At 45.3% G+C, this 24,178-nt stretch overlaps 1 protein-coding gene across 2 annotated transcripts in view; it reads right to left on the bottom strand.

Moving 5' to 3' along the window:
• The window catches only part of DPP3 (dipeptidyl peptidase 3), a 402,067-nt gene that overhangs the window by 355,421 nt on the left and 22,468 nt on the right, over nucleotides 1–24,178 (bottom strand). For both annotated transcript variants that reach the window (XM_069207968.1, XM_069207967.1), the window contains exon 2: nucleotides 16,903–17,225. In XM_069207968.1, coding sequence (XP_069064069.1) covers nucleotides 16,903–17,172 — 270 coding nt within the window. In that variant the 5' untranslated portion in view covers nucleotides 17,173–17,225. The remainder of the gene's footprint in view (nucleotides 1–16,902; nucleotides 17,226–24,178) is intronic.

Here is a 24,178-nt window from a genome sequence, read left to right as displayed (position 1 = left end):
ACAAAGTCAGATCAGCCATTTAAGGAGGAATCTTTTCAATATCAGGTCTTGGTCTGCTGGATAGTTCTGGAACTTTAATGGAATCATGTTTGTTATCGTCATCACCATCATCATTTTCCTTGTATTCACTGCTTTTGAATTAAATCAGAAGCAATACTGCCAGAATGACTTGTTCATACCTGGTTATATGCTGGTTTGAGCATGTGTCAATAAAATATCAATTGAATGTGGGAGACATACAATTAAAGTATATTCCATCTCAATCCCTTCACTTTGTTCAATTGCTATGCGCACCGTCTGTAACCGATTTTAAACAAACAGGAGACTTACAGTTAGTGGAAAGCTGAACAGTAGGCTAAAGGCCTCATTTCTCCTCCAAGTTTCTAAGTACGTATTGTTAGTGCACACCCTTCTTTTATACAGCAATAAAGGTCAAATTATAGTCAGACATTCTAAGGGCGGGGGCATTACATAAACTTTCTCTCAATATTCGGAATGTTTCTGTATACTCAGACAAATTGATTTTATGTCACAATGGATTAACCTTGTTAAAGGTTTTGCAATCAAGGAAAAGTTTAGAATCCACTAACTACAGTAGCCAAAAGTGTCCAATAACATCCTCACCGCTGTCTAGGTAGTTGGACAATTCATTTTCAGAATTGCAGAAATGTGTTCTTTCAAGACTTTCCAAACTCCTTTCCCAATGTGATGACCAAGATACATTATTTCCTTTTTACATTACCGAGTGTTTGTTGGGGAAACCTTATGTCCACTACTAGCTAAATAATTCAGCGAAGCAACTGTGTTAAGTTTACATTCTTCTTTAGTCTTTGATGAGGCTAGTAGGTCATCAATATATTGCACCAAGACCGAGTTACAGGACAACCTTAGATTTTCCTGATGTTTCTTTAAGATTAACTAAAAATTGGAAAACTTTCAGCACTTTGGTAAGTTTATATTGTTTAGTTCTCGGGGGAACAAATCATTAGGTTTCACTCTAACTTACGCTGGCTCTGCACTTTTTTATTAGTTCTTTCTCTTTACCAGAGAAATACCACACCAATTCTTTGACAGCATGTTTTAAAACCAGAGGTAATACATTTTTAGTCAAAGCTGGGAACAACCGACTTCCTGAATCTTGTGATTTAATTTTGAACACATAGTTCTCATCTTGGGTTTCAACTGCAACAGCATCCGGTGCGAAGTAGCTCACACAACTCTTTTTGCATAACAAGTATCTACCAAACAAATTCATTGGATTTCAATCAAACAAATTAACTGATGTTTATATTCTATTTGCCCTATTTAAACTCAGACATCTGATGTGACTTGGATAACTATTTGTATATTATTGATCTTTACATCAAGTTCTTCTCTTCCCAAGAGGGGACGGTTTGTTACGTTCACAGAATGACTTTACAATCAATGTATGGGCCACTCTGTTGTACCTGAAGAAGTGCTCTATGTAGGCAATCCACCTTACCTAGCAGACACAGTCATTGTTAATTATTTCCTTAAGAAAACTGAGGAAAAGAGGAAAAAACTTACTCAGAATCAATGGATTGTGTTGGTATCCAGCATTTATAGCATTGTGTGCTTAGAATTCATCTGGGGAACATATTAATTCTTAATTTTGTGGTTTATGCGGACATTCCCACTTCTAGTGTTTGATCCTAAAACGGTAATGGCAAGTAATGTTCTTCTTCAACATCTCAATGTTTATATTATTCATCCCAGAATCATTCATCATCCCTCTTCCACAACCTTAAATCTGCATTGCTCTGTTTCCCATTCTCATACTTTGCACTGAGGATATTACACTCATTCTAGCATTCATAGACTGCATATAACCCACATCCGAACTGGTCTACTGTACTGAGCATAGCTCTGAAATTGCTTCATCTGACAACCATCAGCTTCTCCTTAATTTATTTTGCTTTGCTTTAAGCCAATCACTATTGTATTAGAAAGCTTCAAAATCTCATCTATAATCTTTGCCTGCCAGGACATTTTGTTTTGCTGTATGTGATTACTAAGCTCTGGATGCAGACCCATAACAAAAGCAGAAGTAAAACACCATCTTGTGCTTCTTAAAAAATCTGCATAAGCCTCTCCTATTGAGCACACACTGACTCTTTCAGTTTTTGTTGGAGTATTCACATTTTTGCCCCAAAAATATTTTTTTTGAGCACCATCTTTTTCAGACATTCAATCGCCTAACTATATTTGTTAGTTACCTCATCAGAAGGCGCAATATTATCTACAACCATAGCTGGTTCTTCAGTTGGCCATGTAACCGGACCTTTACATTCAAACCACAAATCGTAAGGAAACCCAATTTCAAATAATGACACAGCATTTGCAAAATCGTAGTCAGCCTATGAGCTGCCTTATCCCACCTTTCAGGTTCCTATAGCAATTTTGGAAAGTTTGTAGTAGAGGCATAAAGATCAGCCCTCATCCAAGACATATGCACTAAACTCCCTCCTTGTACTTCTCTCAAAGGAAACTCTAAAATTGCCCTTGCTTATAAATCAGTGACTGACTCCTTCACATTGATTCCTGTCTCTACACCTTTTCTTTTACTTGTGGGCCCTCTCTTCCATCCGTCTCTGAATTTCTTCAAGTGGCTCCAGTCCCTCGTTTTCAAATTAAATCTTTAATGAGAGCTCTTAAAGTCATTAAGTCAAATTCCTTTATTTCATCAGTCAAATCTATTTTGTAATTCGTTCTCACATTTTTCATTTTGCTAAGGTCAACCTTGCATTCATCAGCCATTTCTTCCAACCTGCAGTGTGTTTAATTCACACATCTGGCTGCTTCTTTTATCAAGTATCACATTTCATTAATCTTGGAAGTCAAAAATCTGTTTAAATCAAGTCATCTCTCTCGCAATTTCTCTAAATTCAATTTTTGAAAGTCCAACATGTGGTTAGTGCCTGCTTTGGCACATTCATACGGTCTCCGGCTGCACTCAGATCTGCTACTTCACTAGGACCAGGACCAGTGCACTATCAGCAAATGATAGAGGTCTGGAATTCAAAAGGTCATTCAGAAAATTACCCTCATCTGAATCATGATTCTGTTTTTCTCCCTCACCAGATTTTTGTCATTGGTCTCTCAACCCCACCATTGTTTCCTCTCTCCAGCATTTTTCCAGTTGATCCTATTTGTTTTTCAGGCCATGTCTAAATGAGCATTTTGTTTGCTTTGACATTTTCTTTCTTTCCATCTGAGAGGCTATTCAATCACATTTGTTCAGAGCCTCAAATTGTGTGGGTCTAGGTAGCTGCTTTCTGTCATTCATGGTTAGTCTCAGGAAATCTGGATTGCTAATGTTACATGTACCGTCTAAAGGTAACTGTAAATCTTTATAACAAGCAGTATATTCATGCTATTCAGAAATCAATCTACATGTATGAACCCCAAAGTCCATCAATATTTCCTTATGGAGGCATTCCCTTGGTAGGTAATTTCGGATTATCAGTAGAAGGTACAATAGAAACTTTAGGGTTTTTCAACCCAACATCGAATATTTTCAATCAAAATCTAAAAATTCACAAGAATAAACTAGTAAACAACAACCAATCCTAGTGCAGCTCTGTCAAAGGTCACCCTATCACAGCATGGCTCTGTCACCAACCAACCAATGACAGTTAAGCTTTGTAGTGATGTTTCACCAATAAGCCTGGCTCTCCGGCTTACTAATCAGTCACAGCGCAGCTTCTTCGTGAATAAGCAAAACAACTGCAATGTCCTTTTCTCAATGACCTTGCACCAGTTAAACAAAATAAACCATGTCTGCTCAACCTAAAATAGAAAGAACCAAGCAAGTTGAAATAAAACAAGATAGGCACCTTTTCTACACCGGTTCACCTCAATTCTATCTCATGACTGGAGGCAAAGATTATGCTCAACTTTCTTTCTTTTTTATTAATCAGCAGCATTCAAACTATAAACTACTTTTCCAATAACTCTCTGGGAAAGAACTACAGAAAAGTCAACAACCAATGAAATATCTCCAACATTGTCCATAGAATCCTGTTTGCATCTCTTTACTTCCTGTTTCTTTCCTGCTTCAGATAAGGTAAGAGCTTTACATTCCTGCACATGGTTGTTTGTTTTAATTGTTCTGTGGTTATTTTTTCCTCCTCGCAGCAGCCACGCTGTGGAGTGTTATTCTCAAGCACTCCATCGCCTGGCTTTATTTTGCCTCCTTGCCTCTCAGGAATACCAATGAGGACTGCGGTGAGGCTTGGCAGCCTCTAAAGGGCATTCCACCAGGTGACGTGCACGTAAAGCGTCTTCTCCCTTTCGCGGGACGAGTGCCTCTTTCAATCTGAGTTCCTTGCCCCTCACAGCTCCGATGATCTGGAAGCCCCGAAGACTCGTGGGGTCCATAAACCAAACGTCAGTGGCTGATGCCCACAACCGAGTCTGTATAAATTCCTAAGGCCTTCTACTGGCATATTTGTGTTTCTCGCCTTAGCGAGCGCGCACTGAGCATTTCTCTCAGCCCTGCGGGCTGGGTCCAGGTGCTCACCCATTCCCTCTGTTATCTAATGGGAATTTGGCCCAGGATATTAACCCAGGAGATTTCTGTTAAAAGAAAAGGGACTCAACGCTTAGTTGACTCTGAAATAAAAACACACTAGATTAACGCTGAGTTAGCTCTGAAATTTCTGGCTGGGCCCAGACTAATCCAACAGTGACTTGTCACTGTATTGATTCCTGGCTATGTCCAGGCCTTTTCTGGTGCTCTGCACGTATGTGAGTGGTGCTAGATCCTTGTCCACGTGATATTTGGGAGCTTGTCCCCCATTATATGTACTGGGTTGACGTCTCCCTCAGGTATTAGCCTATATATATAAAAAAAAAAAAAAAATCATTGAAGTTCAAGGAGATTTGATTCTTCGTTTCCTTCAACTTTAGGTACTGCCTATAATTCCTAACAGTATGCAGGATGCCTATGCTGAAGTACAGACCATTTCGGTCTTTCCCATTGATGATGAATTCTGCGAGGCGGTGGACACCTCCGTCCAGCAAGCTGTGGCATCGGCCACTGAACCCTTGAAGAGACATCTTCTACAGTTGGCACAGGCTTGCTTGGTTGTGCCTAATTTGCCCTCTCCCCAACCCAGGGGTACCCCTACAGACCAACTGACGCAACGTCCCCAGAAGCGTCAAATGAAGTCGGGAGTGGACCCGATGACATTTGACAGGGTTAACCAGGCCTTTCTAGAGAGGGCTATTCTCCTCATACTTGCAGACTATCTAGATGCATTTGCCGCCCCAGAGGAAGATCTAATAGTCCCACCCACAGCAGATGACAAGGAATCTCAAGGGGTCCTGAACAATGAAGCAGGCCCATCTAGGCCCTGGCGTCCTTGTCTTGGGTCCTCACGAAACTCAGGAGGCCTCAGACCCAGAGAAGCTGGTTCATCCCCACTCCTCAGAGTGGTTCCCCTCTGATAAAATAAGCACATATGTCGCCCATCGTCTCAGAAAACCACTGGACAAGGACGTCCATGCCAAGTTGCAGGCCAAATGTCCCCATCCCTCCTTCCCAGAGAAGGTTTTTTCTATCATGGGACTAGATCCCCGGATGGCCATTTTCCTCCAGAAGTTCGTGCGAGACCCTAAAAAAAAAGGCACTGGTAGGTCCTGGAAGTCGTACCAGGGCAAAACATTGGACATCGCGAGGCCGCTCACAAAGATCCTGGAACTCACTGAAGAAACTGAGGCCTACGGCACCCCACTTTCCCCTGAAAGTGTTTTGGAATGGGCCCAACGGGCAGTTATTTTCTGGGGAATGCCAATGCCATTCTCTCGGCCGAGAGACGACGGTTGTTGCTTGTTACAGTGTACCACAAAATTGGGGACCTCGCTTCCATAAAGGCAGGGGCTGTGGCACAAGGCGACCCCTTTATCAAAGAACTTCAAAATTTGTCGCCACTTTCAGATCCCTCAATAAAGGTCCAATCTTCGATCAAACGGGTCTTCCACCCACTCCTTTACATTGGGCACAGTCGTGGTAGAGGGCACTCGACCGGCTGCTTTTATGTACAAGGCCCCAGCAGAGGACAAGGTCTCAGATGAGGGCAGGACCAAACCAGTGCAGGCGTGTTCCCCACCAAAAGAGGCCACATGGGAAGAGGCTTTCGGAGGACTCCCAGAGGCCACATTCAAGGAACCCAAGGCGATAAGTGTTCTCTCCAATCCCACTTTTCCCGTGGGGTGGGATGCTGACACGGTTCTTCCACAATTGGCAGGCACTCACCTCAGATGCTTGGGTGCTCCAAACCATCCCCGGGTTCCAGATCGAGTTCTAGATATCCCCGGTCAGCCCTCAGGGTTCGTCCAATGTTTTTTTCTCAGGACCAGAGAGCCTTGGTGGACCAGGACCTATTAACCAAGGAAGTGAAAGTTCTTTCCTCTTCACATCCACAAGACTTCCTCAGTAATCTATGTATAGTGGACAAAAGTGACGGCGGGCTGCGGCTAGTCATCAATCTGAGGGAGTTCAATGGTTGGTTGGTCTACCGCCATTTCAAGATGGAGGAGATCCATCTGCTTCGCAACTTGCTCCGTCCCAACGATTGGATGGTAAGTCTTGATCTGCAGGACGTTTATCTAACAATTCCCATTTTTCCACCTCATCGCTGTTTCCTGCGATACCAATGGAACGGTTCGGTCTACGAATTCAAGGTTCTACCTTTTGGGCTTTCCCTGGCGCCTTGGTGTTTCACCACGGTCATGATACCAATGGTGGAGTATCTCTGAACACACAGATGTTTTATGATTATTTATCTTGACGACTTATTTCTCATAGGTAAATGTGCATTCTGGCTGAGGACTCATCTACAATATGCTACTTCCCTCCTGAAAAGTCTAGGGTGCCTCATCAACGCCAAAAAAATACTTTCTGAACTCCTTCCAGACAACTCATCTTTCTGGGTTTTGACATCGACTCTCTGAACAAGATCCTCAGCCTACCACTTTCGAGGATTGCCAAGATCCGCAGGGAACTGCAGACGTCTGCTCGAGGTCAACATTTTCGCTTCGCCGGGTGGCCAGGATAGTAGAGCACCTGGCTTCATCCATTCAAGCGATCTTTCTGGGCCTACTACACTAGAGGGCTTTACAGAGACTCAAGGCCTTCCACTTTCGCAGGGGCCTCCAGTACTTCAAACGTGTCCCTCTTGCGGAGGAGGTCAAGGTCGAGATGACTTGGTGTTTATGCCACATGGAGGCCTGGAACGGGCGTGCCATTTTCAGATCCGATCCAGACCCGATTATCGAGTTGGACGCCATCTGTTCTGGTTGAGGAGCACACCGCAGCGACTGTTACAGGAGAAAAATGGTCAGCTCACAAACAATCCCTACACATCAGCTGAGTACAGTAGATGGCGGGCGGCTCGTTCGCGGTCCGTTGTTGGACCAAGGACAAGGTAAACACTTGTGTACTGCTAGAGATGGACAATCAGTTGGCGGTCCACTACATAAAACACTTGGGCGGCCCCAGGTCCAAAATCCTAGCAGACCAGGCAAAGGTGTTCCAGTCGCACGGTCTGACAAACAATAGATCTGTCACAGAGGAGTACCTTCCTGGGTCCTCCAACCAAATAGCAGACAGGTGTTCAAGGAAGTGGCCCAACCCCAGTTTACGGCAACTAGACCCTCACAATTTTGCTTCACAGAATTCTTGTTGGGGTCCTTTTACAGTGAATCTTTTTGCTTCCCGGCTGGATCACCAGCTTCCTGGATACTTCAGCTGGAAGCTGGACCCTCAAGCAGCAGCGACGGACGCAATCCTTCAGGATTAGTTGAAGGAGGAAGAATGTGTGATCCCTCCATCCACCATGATCACGCGGCTGATGAGACAACTGCAGAGACAGAGAGCTCAGGTGGTGGTCATCACTCCATTTTGGAGATCTCAAGCATGGTTTCCAGTTCTTCTGGAACTTTCTTGGGATCCTCCAAATCCTCTTCCCCACAATACAGACATCCTTCATAACGCAACAGGTCAGAGACATCCCCTAGTTCTCCTGGGCTATTTACCTCTAATGCCATGGAGGGTTACAGGGAGAGGTGGAGAGCACTTATTGGCATCGGCTTGGGCAGAAGGAACCTCAAAACTATACAGATCAGCATGGATCAAGTGGGTACGTTGGTGTGCTCAACACAAGGAAGATCCCATCCTTAATTTTTGGGCTTCCATGGCATTACCAGGCATGGCATATCGTACGGTCAACTCTAATCGGTCTGCCATTTCCACAGGTCATCTTCCAATTCAAGGCTCCCTAGTGGGGGGGGGGGAGAACATCCTCTGGTTTGCAAGCGTTTGCCAGGTGTCCGTCCTACCCAGCCTCCGGACCCTATGTATTTTAAATTATAGGATGTAAATCTTGTGCAGAATCTTTTTCGATCTTGCAGAGGAATGCGCATCTGTCAAACAAAGAATGGTCGGCAAAACTGGCAATGTGGTTATGTCTGATTTCCTGCCGTAGGGTCTCGGATATTAGAACCCTGGATGTGTTGAATCGCGACTCTTCTAGCCAGGGGTCACTTTCCATATTTCTCGAATGACAGAAACAAACTCTAAGATGATATCTTACCTGGCTTTTGATAAGATCCCAAAGTTGTGGGTAGTCTGTTGCTGCAAGGTGTATGAGAACATGACAGAAGAAATCCGTCCTCTAGGGGGAACCTCAACTTCTAATTTCCATAAGCAAAACCTTTCAAAGCAGTGTCCTCTCCCACCACTGCTCATTGGGACTGTTGGGTCATGCAGGAATCAGGCATCAAAGTGGCCCTATTCAACGCTCATTCTGTCAGAGGGGCTATGGCCTCAAAAAGCCTTTGCCCTGGGGGCTAGACTTGAGGACATTATAAATGCTGCAGATTGGTCATCGGAAGTGGACATGGCATCCTTGGTGGTCAATAGGCTTTAAACAAGCATAATCCTCGTCTCTGGTCCTAACATAGAAAATAAAAGTTCCTAGCTATCGTGAAGGAAGAACGAGTTACTTACCTTCGGTAACGACTTTTCTGGTGGATACATTAGCTACCTGTGGATTCCTCACCTAATGAATACTCCCATGGCGCCAGCATTCGACGGAAATCTTCTTACTAGTCTCTGCACGTCGACGAGGACGTCACTCTAGCCCACGCGACGCCGTCTGACGTCATACAGGCAATAAGAGGTCCTCGACGACGTGCGGACGTCAGTACCAATCATTTTTTACGTGCATGAGAACAACCAGGCAATGCAATGAAAGAGCAAGGCAACATCCCATTACATTGTAAAAATACACAACATTGCATGAATAACTGTAAATCTTTTATATATATATATATATATAACTCTCTCTTTTTTTAAATATATATCTACACATCAAGTATATACACAAAGATATATACATATATACATATAATATATACAACATCTATTGCACCCTCAAAGACCAAGAGGAGCGTACTCAAGGATTACTTGGCAAGACCAGAAAGGCAACGGGGAGGCGGGTGGGACCGTGAGGAATCCACAGGTAGCTAATGTATCCACCAGAAAAGTCGTTACCGAAGGTAAGTAACTCGTTCTTCTGATGGATACAACTACCTGTGGATTCCTCACCTAATGAATAGAGTCCCAAAGCAGTACCACGCCCGGCGGTGGGTGCCTAAATGGTCAAACCAAGAAATCCTGCAGCACTGACCGTGCAAAATGGCCGTCCCTTCTAACCTCAGAATCCAAACAGTAATGTTTTGCAAAAGTGTGAAGGGACGACCAAGTTGCGGCCTTGCAGATGTCGACCACAGGAACACCTCTGGCCAAAGCCGAAGTGGCCGACTTAGCTCTGGTGGAATGAGCTCTAATGCCCTCAGGAGGATCCTTCTTTGCCAAAGAGTAACAGATTTTAATGCAAAGAACAACCCACCTGGATAGTGTTCTCTTGTGGACTGCCTTTCCTCTCCTCTTGCCCACGTATCCAATAAACAGCTGATCCTCCAGCCTGAAATCCTTTGTTCTATCAATAAAGAAGCTCAACGCCCTCTTTGGGTCCAGATGGTGCAGTCTTTCTTCCTCTTTGGAAGGATGAGGCGGAGGATAGAACGTGGACAAAGTAATTGCCTGAGCCAAATGGAAGGGTGAAACAACCTTCGGGAGGAAAGCAGCCTTGGTCCTCAACACCACCTTATCCCCATAAAAAGTTGTATAAGGGGGCTTTACTGATGAGGCCTGCAACTCACTCACTCTCCTTGCTGATGTTATAGCTATCAGGAAGACTGTTTTTAAAACCAAATACCTTAAGGGGCAAGAATGCATAGGTTCAAAAGGGGACCCCATAAGGAAAGTCAGGACCAAGGACAAATCCCATTGCGGCATAACGAATGGCTTTGGAGGATATTTATTTAGAAGACCTTTCAAGAATCTGATAACAATAGGGGATTTAAATAAAGATGGTTGGTCTGGAAGACATATGAAGGCTGACAAGGCCGATAAATAACCCTTAATGGTAGCCACTGCACAACCTTTCTGCGCTAGAGACAGAGCAAAAGACAAAACGTCCGATAGATGAGCATGCAAAGGATCAATCTGCCTCTCTCCACACCACGCAACAAATTTAGACCATCTATTAGCGTAGATAGATTTAGTGGTGTGTCGCCTGGCCGCTAATATAACATCCACTACCTCAGGTGGGAGAGAGAAGGAACTCAGGTTGCCCCGTTCAATCTCCAGGCATGTAGGTGCAGACTCTGGAGGTTGGGGTGTAGAACCTGCCCCTGCGACTGCGAGAGGAGGTCTGCCCTGAAAGGGAGACGGAGCGGAGGGCACATTGAGAGTTGGAGAAGGTCGGAGTACCATACCCTCCTTGGCCAATCCGGAGCTATTAGGATGACTAGAGCCCGGTCCTGGCGAATCTTCCTCAATACTCGAGGAATCAAGGGTATGGGAGGAAACGCGTAAAGCAACTGGCCGCACCAGGTTATTTGAAACGCGTCCCCCAACGCTCCCTGCATCGGATACTGGAGGCTGCAGAATAACGGACAATGCGCGTTCTCTCGAGTGGCAAACAGATCTACCCAAGGAAACCCCCACCTCTGGAAAATTAAACGGACTTGATCTGGATGGAGACGCCACTCGTGGTCTGCCGAGAAATGGCGACTGAGACTGTCCGCACGCACGTTCAAGACTCCGGCCAGATGGTTTGCTATCAAGCAAATCTGATGGTCCTTTGCCCAGGACCATAGTCGAAGAGCTTCTCTGCAGAGAAGGTATGACCCCACTCCTCCCTGCTTGTTTATGTACCACATCGTGGTAGTATTGTCCGTTAGGACCTGTACCGACTGACCACGAAGGGAAGGGAGGAAGGCCTTGAGAGCCAGACGTACAGCCCGTAACTCTAACAGATTGATATGAAACATCTGTTCCTCTGGAGACCAAAGTCCTTTGATCTCCAGATCCCCCAGTTGAGCTCCCCACCCTAGAGTGGAAGCATCCGTTATGACTGTGGCCACTGGTGGCGACTGCTGGAACGGCTTTCCTTGTGAAAGATTGTTGCTTGCAATCCACCACTTCAAATCCACAGCAGCATCTCTGGAGATCTTGACAGTACCCTCTAGGTCCCCTTTGTGTTGAGACCACTGCCTTCGGAGGCACCACTGAAGAGCCCTCATGTGCCAGCGAGCATGCGTGACCAACAGAATGCAGGAGGCAAACAGACCGAGCAGACGAAGGACCTTGAGGACTGGAACTACCGCTCCATTTCGAAACATTGGAACCAAATCCTGAATATCTTGAATCCGCTGAGGCGGAGGAAAGGCCCGACCCAATGTTGTATCCAGTACTGCCCCTATGAACAGGAGGCGCTGAGAGGGCTCTAGGTGAGATTTGGGCTCGTTCACCGAAAAACCCAGGTCGAACAACAACTGGGTTGTTGACTGCAGATGATGCGACACAAGCTCCGGGGACTTGGCTTTGATCAACCAGTCGTCCAAGTAAGGGAATACTGCTATCCCCTTCCTTCTGAGTTCTGCCGCAACCACCGACATCACCTTCGTGAAGGCTCGAGGTGCTGAAGTAAGACCAAACGGAAGGACCGCAAACTGATAGTGCTGCGATCCCACCACAAACCGGAGATACTTCCTGTGTGACTTGAGTATCGGGATATGAAAGTAAGCATCCTGCAAGTCGACAGACACCATCCAGTCTTCCTTGTTCAACGCCAAAAGCACCTGTGCTAGGGTCAGCATCTTGAACTTTTCCTGCTTGAGGAACCAATTCAAGATCCTCAGGTCCAGAATTGGTCTCAAACGACCATCCTTCTTGGGAATCAGGAAATACCTTGAGTAACATCCTCGACCCCTTTCCTGCTCTGGGACCAACTCCACCGCACCCTTTGAAAGGAGGACTTGTACCTCCTGTTCTAGCAACAGGAGGTGTTCTTCTGAACAATAAGAAGGGCGGGGCGGGATGAGGGGCGGGAACTCCAGAAAGGGAAGGGTGTAGCCTTTTCCCACAATACTGAGAACCCAAGTGTCCGTTGTAACAGTCTTCCATTTGGTGAGAAAATGCTGTAATCTTCCCCCTACAGGAGAGGAGTGAGTGGGAAATGGTGGAAGCCTAAGGCTGCTTCCCCTGCTGCACCCCGCCAGAGGATGAGGAAGAGGCAGAGTGCTGCTGAGAGGCTCCTCTGGTGCGGACCCTACCTCTCCCCCTAAAAGATCTATAGGGATGGGAAGAGGCAGGTTGCTGATATCTTCCCCGAAAGGAAGAGGAGGAAGAGCCACGCCCAAATCCACGAAACCTCCTGAAAAATCTGGAAGAGGCCGTGGAAGAAGGAGCTTGGAGCCCTAACGACTTAGCCGTGGCCCTGCTTTCCTTAAAACGTTCCAAGGCTGAATCAGCCTTGGCTCCAAACAGTTTGTCCCCATCAAACGGGAGATCCAACAATGTGGACTGTACATCCGCAGAAAAGCCCGAGTTACGGAGCCAGGCCTGTCTCCTTGCCACCACAGTTGTGCCCATTGCTCTGGCTACCGAGTCGGTGGTATCCAGTCCCGTCTGGATAATCTGGGTCGCAGCAGCCTGGGCATTTGAAACAAGATCCAAAAGACCCTGGGGAAGCTCTGTAAATGATGAGGAAATGTCATCCATCAGAGCATGAATATACCTCCCCAGGATACAGGTTGCATTGGTGGCTTTTAACGCCAGACTGCAGGACGAAAAAATCTTCTTGGACTGCGCCTCTAGTTTCTTTGAATCTCTGTCCCCAGGCACCGTCGGGAAAGAACCAGGCGCTGACTTGGATGAACAGGAGGCCTGCACCACCAAGCTCTCCGGCGTAGGGTGCCTAGATAGAAAACCAGGGTCAGTCGGAGCTGCCCGATACCTCCTGGCCACGGCTTTGTGAACTGCTGGGGAAGATGCCGGCCTCTTCCACACCTCTAACACCGGATCCAGCAGAGCGTCATTAAATGGAAAAAGAGGCTCTGCCGCAGCTGAGGCCGGATGTAGCACCTCTGTTAAAAGGTTTTGTTTAGCCTCCACCACCGGCAAAGGCAGGTCCAAAAAACTAGCTGCCTTCCGTACCACTGCATGAAAGGAAGCAGCCTCCTCAGTGTATTCTCCCGGGGACGAAAGATCCCACTCAGGGGAAGTGTCCAGCCCACTGGCCGACTCCAGACCACGCAGCCCATCACCCGAGTCCTCTAGCTCTCCTTCCTCCAGGGCTCGTTGGTACTCCTGCTCCTCTAATACACGGAGAGCACGTCTCCTCGAATGAAGCCGTTGTTCAATACGCGGAGTCGACAATGCCTCCGCCGAAGTCGAAGATCGGCGCCGATCTTCAGAAGCCACCGACGCCGCGTCCGGTGCCACAGGTAACTTCGGCGCCGACGAAAGAGCAGCTGAAGCAGATGGACCCACCGGAGTCACAGGCCGAAATCCCAACGTCGACGGGATGGAAATCCCCGGGGCCAATCCTTCTGAAGCCACCGGAGCGGCCACCGGCGCCGACACTGGCGCCGAGCCCACGTTCCCAAAAGGGAGAAAGGGCATAAAGGGTGCCGGCCGAAGAGGCGCAGAATCACCCAATGAAAAGGCCAAAGGCCCAGCCGGAGCACCCCCTGGAGCCATCTGTTGGAAGATGGCATACATCGCATTCAAGAATGCGGAACTATTGGCTCCAGGGGTGGGAAAAGCCGGATACTGGGGTGCCTGTCTCAGAGGCGACCCCGACGCCGGCCTCGACGTCTGCGCCGGAGAAAACACCTGAGGCTCCAATACCTCAATCACCGACGCCTGTCCAGGTGAAGTTGGAGACGCCGGAGAGGGCAACGGCGTCGAAGGATGCGGCGTACCCGTGGGACTGATCTCCCATGTCCTTCGGCGCCGATCCGAAGACCTGGAACGAGTCTCCTTCGAATGACGCCGAGATTCTCTACGGCGCCGGGAGTCTCGATGACGCCGAGGTCTTGGAGAAGAAGACTTCTTGTGATGCTTCTCCTTCGATTTCGCCATAAACAGCTTCGCCTCACGTTCCTTGAGGGCCTTTGGATTCATGTGCTGGCATGAATCACAAGTCGAGACGTCGTGGTCGGAGCTCAAACACCAAAGGCAATCGGAATGAGGATCCGTCACCGACATCTTGCCTCCACACTCACGACAAGGCTTGAATCCAGACTTTCTCTGCGACATTATTACCACAGCGAAAGACTACGCAGCAAAAATACACTGTAACCACAAAAGTAACAGTTGCTCCCTCGAAGATAACCGTTTCGAATGCACGGAAAAAAGGGAACTGACGTCCGCACGTCGTCGAGGACCTCTTATTGCCTGTATGACGTCAGACGGCGTCGCGTGGGCTAGAGTGACGTCCTCGTCGACGTGCAGAGACTAGTAAGAAGATTTCCGTCGAATGCTGGCGCCATGGGAGTATTCATTAGGTGAGGAATCCACAGGTAGTTGTATCCATCAGAAATATTTAATTCTATTAAGGACACTGAGACGAACATTCTTCCCACCCAGTGTATCTCAGGTCTCTCCCACCCTCATAGGAATGATTTGATCAGAGACAACGTCAAGAGTAAGTATGGTTATTCCTCTTAAGGACTCGTGTTTTATGATTGGAATTTCAAATGGCTATGGTCTTATATATGCTGTCCATTGTATTTGATATTATCTGGATTTTTTCCACTGGAATATTTATTGATGTTTATTGTTTTTACTTCACAGAGTTGGTGGGTTTTTCTTCTTTTATCTCATTCTCAGGTAAGGCGAGTAATGCAAAAGGACGTTTTCTGGAGCGTCAAGAAAGAGGAAATACAGAGATGCAAACAGTACGATATGGATATTGCTGGAGATATTTCATTGGTTGCTGACTTTTTCCTGCAGTTCTTTTCCAGGGAGTAATGGGAAAGGTAGTTTCTACTTTTAATTCTGCCGATTAATAAAAAGGAAAGAAAGTTGAGCATAATCTTCGCCTCCATGTTCTTAATAGAATGTAAACTTTCCTTCACAATACCTAGGACATTTTACATTCACACTAGTTAGACCCCCGTCCAATGGCATTCTACCCTGGCTAATACATTTACTCCTGTGCACCCAAGAGCAAAAGACAACAACATAGATTAGACAAACATTCCCCTAAAACAATGGTTCCCAACCTGTGGTCTGGGGACCCCGGGGGTCCGCGAAGCCCCCTAAGGGGATCCGTGACCACTTAGAATATGCAATAATATTAACAGGTTAGATCCCCAGCTTTCAGTAACGATTTATTTTGGGGGGAGGGAGGTTCCTGGATTCCAATAATGATTCAGTGGGGGTCCCCGGGTTCCAGTACTGATAAAGTGGGGGTCCACAGAAGTCATAAGGTTGGGAACCACTGCCCTAAAATTAACAGTTTGTTAATTCGGAAACTCCTATCTGTGAGTATGTGGCACTTCACAAGACACACTACATTTTTCATACAAGTAATCTCACAAGATCTTGGATTTCAATGAATCTGCTAACCAAACCAATGAATATTGAACCAAAACTTGAACACAAAACCACAAATAGGAACCGTGATCAAATCACTAACTGAACCAACTGAATGTTCACTGTGGGCAGAACAACAACAACACCTATTATGACTTCAACTTGACTGTTCTGTGGAGCTTGTGGGGAGAAGATGAGTGCAGGTGTGGAGAGTGGGGGTGAAGCACAGTTGAGGGACAGTGGACTTTCATATTGGTTAAAATGGTCTATTACACAGAAATATGGCCTAGTTAACAACAGTAGAAAACAACACTTCTACGCATCATAGAAACTTGTTTCAATGGAAATTGTATTAAATCAGTCTGCCAATGCAGAATCTAGTGTAAAATTGATTACTGCACATTTTTAAGGATGCACAAAAACGGTAAATCCATTAAATTATTTTACACAGGCAAGAGTGTGGTTTGCCCATGCAGGTAAAATCCTTAGCCCATCTTAAGAGGATTGCGGCTACAGAAAAGACAATTTGTGAGCCTATCTATGCCCATTTAATTCTGAGCACCTTTTTGGATCAGAAGTATATATTGTTGTTTCTTGTGACTGCAGCATTATCGGATTTCATAACATACACAAGAGGTATTACAACACTGAATTTAAATGGTACTCAAATCAACAGCTATCTGGAAAATGTGGCTGAGGCAAATGCATCCCTCACGGGTCAATGTGGGAAAATCCTCTACTGGATGTTTAATTCCTCAGAGCAAGACAAGAGTTTAGCCAAGGTGGTCTTTAACTTGCATTTAAAAATAAGCGGTCCTCTTTCTTGGGGGACTCCACAGGAGCAGTGGATATCTGCGCCTCTGCCCAAACCCTTCTAAAACAATGTACCTACAATTATTGAAAAGGAAGCCATTGAATACCTGATAATCCTGTTCGGTGATGCATAGGTGCTGCGCCAGTCCTTTCAACTCTTCTGGGCCTTGCGCTCTAAACAGTTTACTCAGCAAGACAAAGATGCCAGGAGACTCAGGTGAGGTTTGCATGAGCACTATTAGGCCTCCGTACCAGGAAGCCCGAGAAAGGAAGTGTGCATACAGCTTCTCATCTTGAGAGAGTAGGGCGAATGCTTCCTTGCAGTCCAAGACTGAAATTCCGATGTTGTTAGGAAGGACAAAATGGGAAACTTCCATTTTGGTATGGAGGGTTGTGTTCGGTAACAAGTTAGTCCACTCTACCTGAAGACCTGAAACAAAAAACAGGTTGGTAACTACTTGTTGGGTTTCAGTTGGAATAATACAAACTTTTGAAATATTGAAGAAAAATAGCATTAGGATCAAGCTTTTCAATTAATGAAGAAAAAGTATTAGAATAAGGCAAGTCAACACATGCTCAATAAAAACCAACCTCACACTACCAGCGGGAATTGTAATGCATAAAACCTACTTCTTTACCCGATGGCTTGATCAGCAAATTTAATCTGAGAGGGTCTTGCTTGATAGTCTAATCACACAGATTCTACTTTCCTGTATTATCATGGCCAAACCAGCACTTAATAGTACCAAACTGTCATTAAAACTAATTTGTTTTTCAAAAAGAAGAATTTAAAAATGTAAAGGGACTGACTTTGTACAGGATTTCACTGTCACTGGAGAAATTACGTAGCAATAGAATCAGGTAGTATGGGGGAAGCTCCGTCGTGCAACATGTTAACATTTTCTTATTATTTTAAATTCACTTAGGTAAAGGGAGGTAGGAATACAGAGAAAAATTATTAGACTATTTTAAATTAGCGTCTTTTCTCATCACAAATTTTGTGTGTGTGTGTGTATGTATTTTTGTTTTTACCTACTGGCAGTCACCATTAGGTAATTAATTAGGACCTAGTTTTCACAGACAAAGCGTTTTTTTTTTTTTTGCTATCAACGTTTGACGAAGCTTCACAAAATTTTCAAAACTAATACTCTACCCACTTCAGCTGCTGCTTTGAAAGCAGGAGCAGAGACAAAGAAGGGGTCCCAAAATGCATTTTCCCATACAAATTCCCATAGGAATTTTGAACATGCCTACATCCCAAACCACTGAACGTAATTACACCAAATTTTGCATACAGCTAGATATTGGTCCAGAAATATCTGTTCTGATATTTTGTGCAAATCCATTCAGTAGTTTTTGCGTTATTAAAGAAAAAAGAAATATAGCTATCTAGGGACGAGAAGGGTAAGTGAATCCAACAGATCTCAAAGTGAGATATGATTGGCTGTCAACACTTCAAGCAGGAAATGCTCCCCATTTAAAATATCGCCAGGAGATAGGGTACCTGTGGAAGAAATCGGCCCTGGGAGGAGGGCTGTGTGCCTCCCTCCCCCATATATTAAGCAATGGGCACCAGGCGAGGGGATCCCTGAGGTAAAATACAGCCCAGGGAGGGAGACTATGTACCCCCTCCCCATCCCCATTCCCCATAAACAAAAACTGCAGGCACGTGGTACGGGGTCCCCGGGGCTGAAATTGTTGCAGGGAAGGGGGCTGCGTACTCCCCTCTCAGGTTGGCTGCATGTGGGGGTGTTGGCTACAGGCACTGCTACTGTCCTCCTCACCGAGTATGGCTGAAGGTCATGTGTGGTGCTGGACTGGGTGCCTGTGGCAAACCCCCGGTCATGCAAGGCCAAAGGCTGTGAGGTGCATGATGGGTGCCAGTGGCCGACCTCCCCGCCGAGCACAGCCAAAGGCAGTGCACGGCACATGGCTGGGTTCCTGCGGCCAACCACCCACCGTGCACAGCAGGGGGTTGGATTAATGAAAGGGAATTAAGTATTAATTTACGTTAGAAAACAAAACAGCAATTCACTGAAAAAACAAAGATTACAGAGCTGTTATAAAGGAAGTAGAATTTTTTTTAAAAACTTAGAAATTGACTGGAAAAAAACTAATGTTACAAGGACATTATAGTTACCCATTTCTCATCCTAATTTCACTGCAAAAGTTGCAGTGATATTATTAATTGTTTGATAGGAGACGCCATCAGTGAAGCAATATGTGGGGTAATTTGCAGTGCATGGCGAGGGTGCGAGTTATAGTTACCTTAGCACACAAGTTAGTTTCTCGAGATAGAAATTCAGCAGTTAGTTATATTTATGTTTTGTGCATGTCAAATCTGAACCTAACTATAATGTCCCTGTAACCTTTGGTTTCTTTTTCAGCAATATATTCACTGAAAAAAAACATAGGTTACAGGGACGTTTTAGATAGGCTCACATTTTAAACATAAAAAACAATAGAAATTCACCTCTTGTAGTTAGAGTTATCTCAAGTAACTATAACTCGTGCCCTAAGGTAACTATTACTTGCGCCCTCGCCATGCACAGTTACCTGATCAATAATTTTTACTGCAGATGCTACAGTGACATTATCAATGATGTTATCAAAGATCATATGAGTGCTGTAATTTGTGCTCCTGCTCCCCTATTACATATAACAAAAGCCTTGGGAAGGTGGCAGTCCCTGGGGCTGTGGGGTGGCCAGATGACCCACCCACATTACAATGCAAAATGCCCCCAGGACTTGGCCCACCTGGGGGATTAAGTATTACAAACCGCAGGAGCTCATTCTTTTGTTTCTTAATATTTTCGCCAAATCCAACAAGAACTGGGGCCAATGTTTTTTTGTTTTTTTTTAAATGTTTTTTGGCCCTGGAGGGGTCCATCTGGGACCCCAGCACTAGAGCTAAGAGTGCAGTGTAACTCTATCCTGGCCCCTTTTCTTTTTATTTTTGGGGGGACTCGGCTGAAGCGGAGTCCCAAGATGGCTACCACCACCTCCTGGTTTGTGTTGGCAGCCATCAGAGCTGTGCATTTGATGTGTACATGCTCTTAATCTAAGCAAAGTCGCTGCGAGCTCAGATATACAAATTTGTTTTCTCTCTAATATCTCCAAAACTACTGGACGGATTTATACCAAATTCTAGTTTTCTGTAGAATTTGGTATAATTCCGTCCAGTGGCTCGGACTGTAGTCGTGGCTAAAGGTCCTATGACAAATAACATTAGAAAAGCAAATGTATTGACCCCCTCCCCCTTTTTCTCGACCGCCGCTTGACAGATCACCCTGAAACCTTGAGTGCGCAACAATAATCACCGGGCACTTTTTTGGGGAAAATTTAGCAAAGATTCGTCATACGGTGCCAAAGATATAGGCAAGTCAAAAAAAAGCTTTATCTACGGAAACATGGACCTAACTATAACTACCTACTGGCAACCGCCACTAGGAGATATATATATTTTCACCATCAGTTGTTCTGCAACGTGCTCACAGCCGGTGCCAGAGTTAGATGTCAACCTTTCTCTATGTAATTATCATTCAACAAAGAATTACATACTGCACACCAGGAATTCCTTGTGTTCTTCACTTATGATTTTTATATCAAAGGAACAGCACAACACACAAACCGATATGTTTTGACTTATCCAAGTCTTGTTCATGGTACTTCAGCCCCTTTTCCATTCCCCTATATACCTGAGCCCATCATATACCAGTATAGTGGCATTATGGCTATGGTAGTCCACAATCCCTTTACTTTAAAAACAAGTGTTATGTATTCACATTAAACCAGTGGTTCCCAACCTTTTGATTTGTGTTGAACCCCACTTTATCAATACTGGAACCCAGGGACCCCCACTGAAACATTATTGGAATCCGAGATTCCTCCACTGAGTCATTACTGAAAGATGGGGACCTAACCTGTTAAAATTATTAAATTTTGTAAGTCGCCGCAGACCCACTGAGGAGGCTTTGCGGACCCCCAGGGGTCCCCGGACCACAGCTTGGGAACCACTGCATTAAACAGAAGGCAATCACAGAAGTTCAAATTAATCTCAAATCATCATATATATATATATATATATATATATATATATATATATATATATATATCATGGGTCCTATTACCGTGTAGATAATTAATATTTTGTATTTAACCTCTCCCCATATGGGAAAATTGCCAAACCGGTAATCCAGGCTAAGTATAACGGTTCTACTAAATGCGCTGGATATATTTATGTGACACATATACAGGGAGAAATATAACAATACAGTTCCTACTAGCTTAGTGTTATTTGTATATTTCATAAGGATAAACAGACCAACTTGCTGTATGTATGATTGAGCATTTGTGCTCACCTATTTCTCCATAATACAGGTATATATCAAAGATGGAACACAAAGACAACACATGTTGCAATACCAGTATGGTAGTTGAGTTTCTGTGGAACTGAAAATACTGAGGTCACCTGCTTAGTGCATTATTCAATACTCATACTTACTCATTCCCGTATGTTTTTTACCATGTAGTTCTTACTCATCTGTCTTATCATTACCTATCCATTCATCCCATTTCATAATAATGCTTTTCATACATCCCGCAATAGTAATCGCTAGGCAACCCTTAATTTGTCCACCTAAAGTCAGGTAACCTCATGTTACCAATGTACAACATATTGTCTATTTTAACCTTGTCTGTTACTTATATCTGTCACGGACCGACTCCTTTCAATCATGACCTTTCCGCTGACTAAATGAAACCTAAATTCCAATGACCCGTTCTTAATATACTGGAAACATGTATTAAACTATATAAGTTCATAAAATTCCCAGTTGCTAACTGTTCTTACCATTTATGCACGTCTGCCTGCTACTGGTTTTCAAATGTATCTACAGCACTTCGTTATTATTCAATCCCATCGGATTCATAGTTTGTAATTTGATAATGAAGCGGGACTCCAGTCTATGCAGTTTCAGTTCTCTGTCCTCACCTCTCTCATCTTTCTTTACGCACGCAATGCTGTAATATTTTAATGCCCTCCAATCACTATCCAGATGCTGGAGGCAGTGCTTGGCCACCGCATAACTTGTCTTTATTTTGTATTGCACGAAATCTGTTCTAATATTCATTTGCATAGCATGCATATAGTGCTGCCTACAAACTTTTTTGTCACATTGGCACTCAAACACATACACAACGTATCCCTGTATATCATATCCCTGTAACCTTTGTTCTTTTCAGTGAATTTCTAATTTTTTTAAAATTCTATTTCCTAACTATAATGTCCCTGTAACCTTTGTTTTGTTAAGTGAATTTCTAAGGTTTTTTTAAATTGTATTTCCTACCTGTAACCATTAATCTTTGACAGCAAGTGTGTGAGTGAGTGCATAAGTGTCTCAGTAGGTCTGTGAGTGGGTGTGTGAGCCTGAGCTGGGTCTGTGAGTGAGTGTGAGAGCCTGAGCTGGGTGTGTGAGTGAGTGTGAGAGCCTGAGCTGGGTGTGTGAGTGGGTTTGAGAGCCTGAGCTGGGTGTGTGAGTGGGTGTGAGAGCCTGAGTGGGTCTGTGAGTGGGTGAGCAAGTGTCTAACTTTCTCTGTGAGTTGGTACATGAGTCTCTGAGTGCATCTGTGAGTGAGTGCATGAGTTTGCCCTTGGGTCTGGGAGTGAGCACATGAATCTCTGAGTGGGAATGTGGGTGGATGTGTGAGTGGCTAAGTGAGTCAGTGTGTGATTGACTGAGTGGAACTGTGAATGGGAGTGTGAGCCTGAGTGGGTCTCTGAGTCGGTGCACAAATGTGAGTGGGTTTATGAATGCTTGAGTGGGTGCACGAGTCTCTACGAGGGTCTGTGAGTCAGTGCGCGAGTGTATGAGTAAATGTCTGAGTGCGTCTGTAAGTGTGTGAGTGTCTGTGTGGGAATGTCAATAGCTGCATGAGCGACTCTGCCACAAAGAAACCTCACCTGCCCTTTTATCCAACAAAAGTGCACAGTTTTGCACAATATGTCTGCCAAAGTAGAGTTCTCTCTGCCTTCTTGGGTAAATATCCCATATGTATTATACACAGTGTAATGGAGCACAAGGAAATGTCACCAGTGACCTTGTGTGTGTTTTGGTAATATGATTGTTCCTGGTGCGTCCTTATCCAAAAATAGGTGATAACATGAATTCTCCAACAGAGAGGTCAACAAGACTACAAAGGCGTAAATATCCACCAAACCAGGGTCCTTCCAGTTATTTATATGGCATAAGAGCTTATTTGTTTTGCGGAGATGTCCTCATATTCCTAGGATTTAAGAATGTGCAATCAAAATCATTGGGTAAGCTGTCCATCATACTGGCAGAAGGGGGAAGTCCTTTGCATACAACTAAGTTGGACTGAGTGGGGCCAAGCGGGCAGAGCTTCCAGGTGAATTGCACATTTGCATACTGTAGCAAATTAAAGGGAGAACCATGGACTCTGCTCAAACCAGGCGAGGGCAAGAAAGAACCCACTCGTCACAGTCACATACGGATTGCGCTCCAACAGATCAAAGATGCATTCACCTCCACAAATAATTTTAGATCGCTTTTCAATATGGAATTGCTGAGAAAACACACTTGCTTTGCCTCCCCAAGCCCAGGAAATAGGATACTTTCTCCATTACAGAAGTGGAGCTTACAGGAGGACACCGATTAGGTTTATTCTTGTAAGTGCTCCTTCTTGAGGATTAATTCCTGTGAAATGAGCATCAGGGTCAAAACGGCCCTGGGGACCCCAACTCCTGGAGCCTAGTCACAACTTAATAGGTGGGTGGAGGGGGGCCACACGTCCCACTCCCAGGGCTGGACTTACTGGGGCACCCCTCTCTGTCTCCCCAAGGGCCTGCTCTGTAAATATTTATATATTTTAAATGGGGGGGGGGGGTGGCATGTGGGCCCTCTCCTCGGATCGATCTCAGCCTCGGGGACCCCATTCCCCACCCTTCACTGAATGAAGGAGGAGGCCATGCGGCCACCCTCCCGGGCCAATTTCAGCCCCAGGGAGCCCATTCCCCAAAATCCCCCCCCCCCCCAAAACCATTGGCACTGGCCAAAAACAAAAAGGGGGGAGGGGGCAGCACCTGCCCCTCCCTGGGCCGATTTTAGCCCCCAGAACCCGATGCCCCAGTGCTGGCCCATGTCTCCTGCCAGCCCTGGAGCCCACCCAGTGTGCAGGAGACCGCAGGGGGACCCTCAAGGCCCCCACGGTCCCAGCACGCTCTGCGCCTCCTGCCGGGCTGGGAGGCAGAAGAAGCACACAGATGAATAAACATGGGCAAGGGGGGCAGAAAGCACACAGATGAAAAAACATGGGCAAGGGGAGCACGCAAGAGTGTCATGGAGGTAAGTGTCAGTGAAGCTC

This window comes from Pleurodeles waltl, chromosome 9, assembly GCF_031143425.1.
Source record: "Pleurodeles waltl isolate 20211129_DDA chromosome 9, aPleWal1.hap1.20221129, whole genome shotgun sequence".
NCBI classification, from domain to species: domain Eukaryota; kingdom Metazoa; phylum Chordata; class Amphibia; order Caudata; family Salamandridae; genus Pleurodeles; species Pleurodeles waltl.
This window is presented reverse-complemented; position numbering and strand designations above follow the sequence as displayed.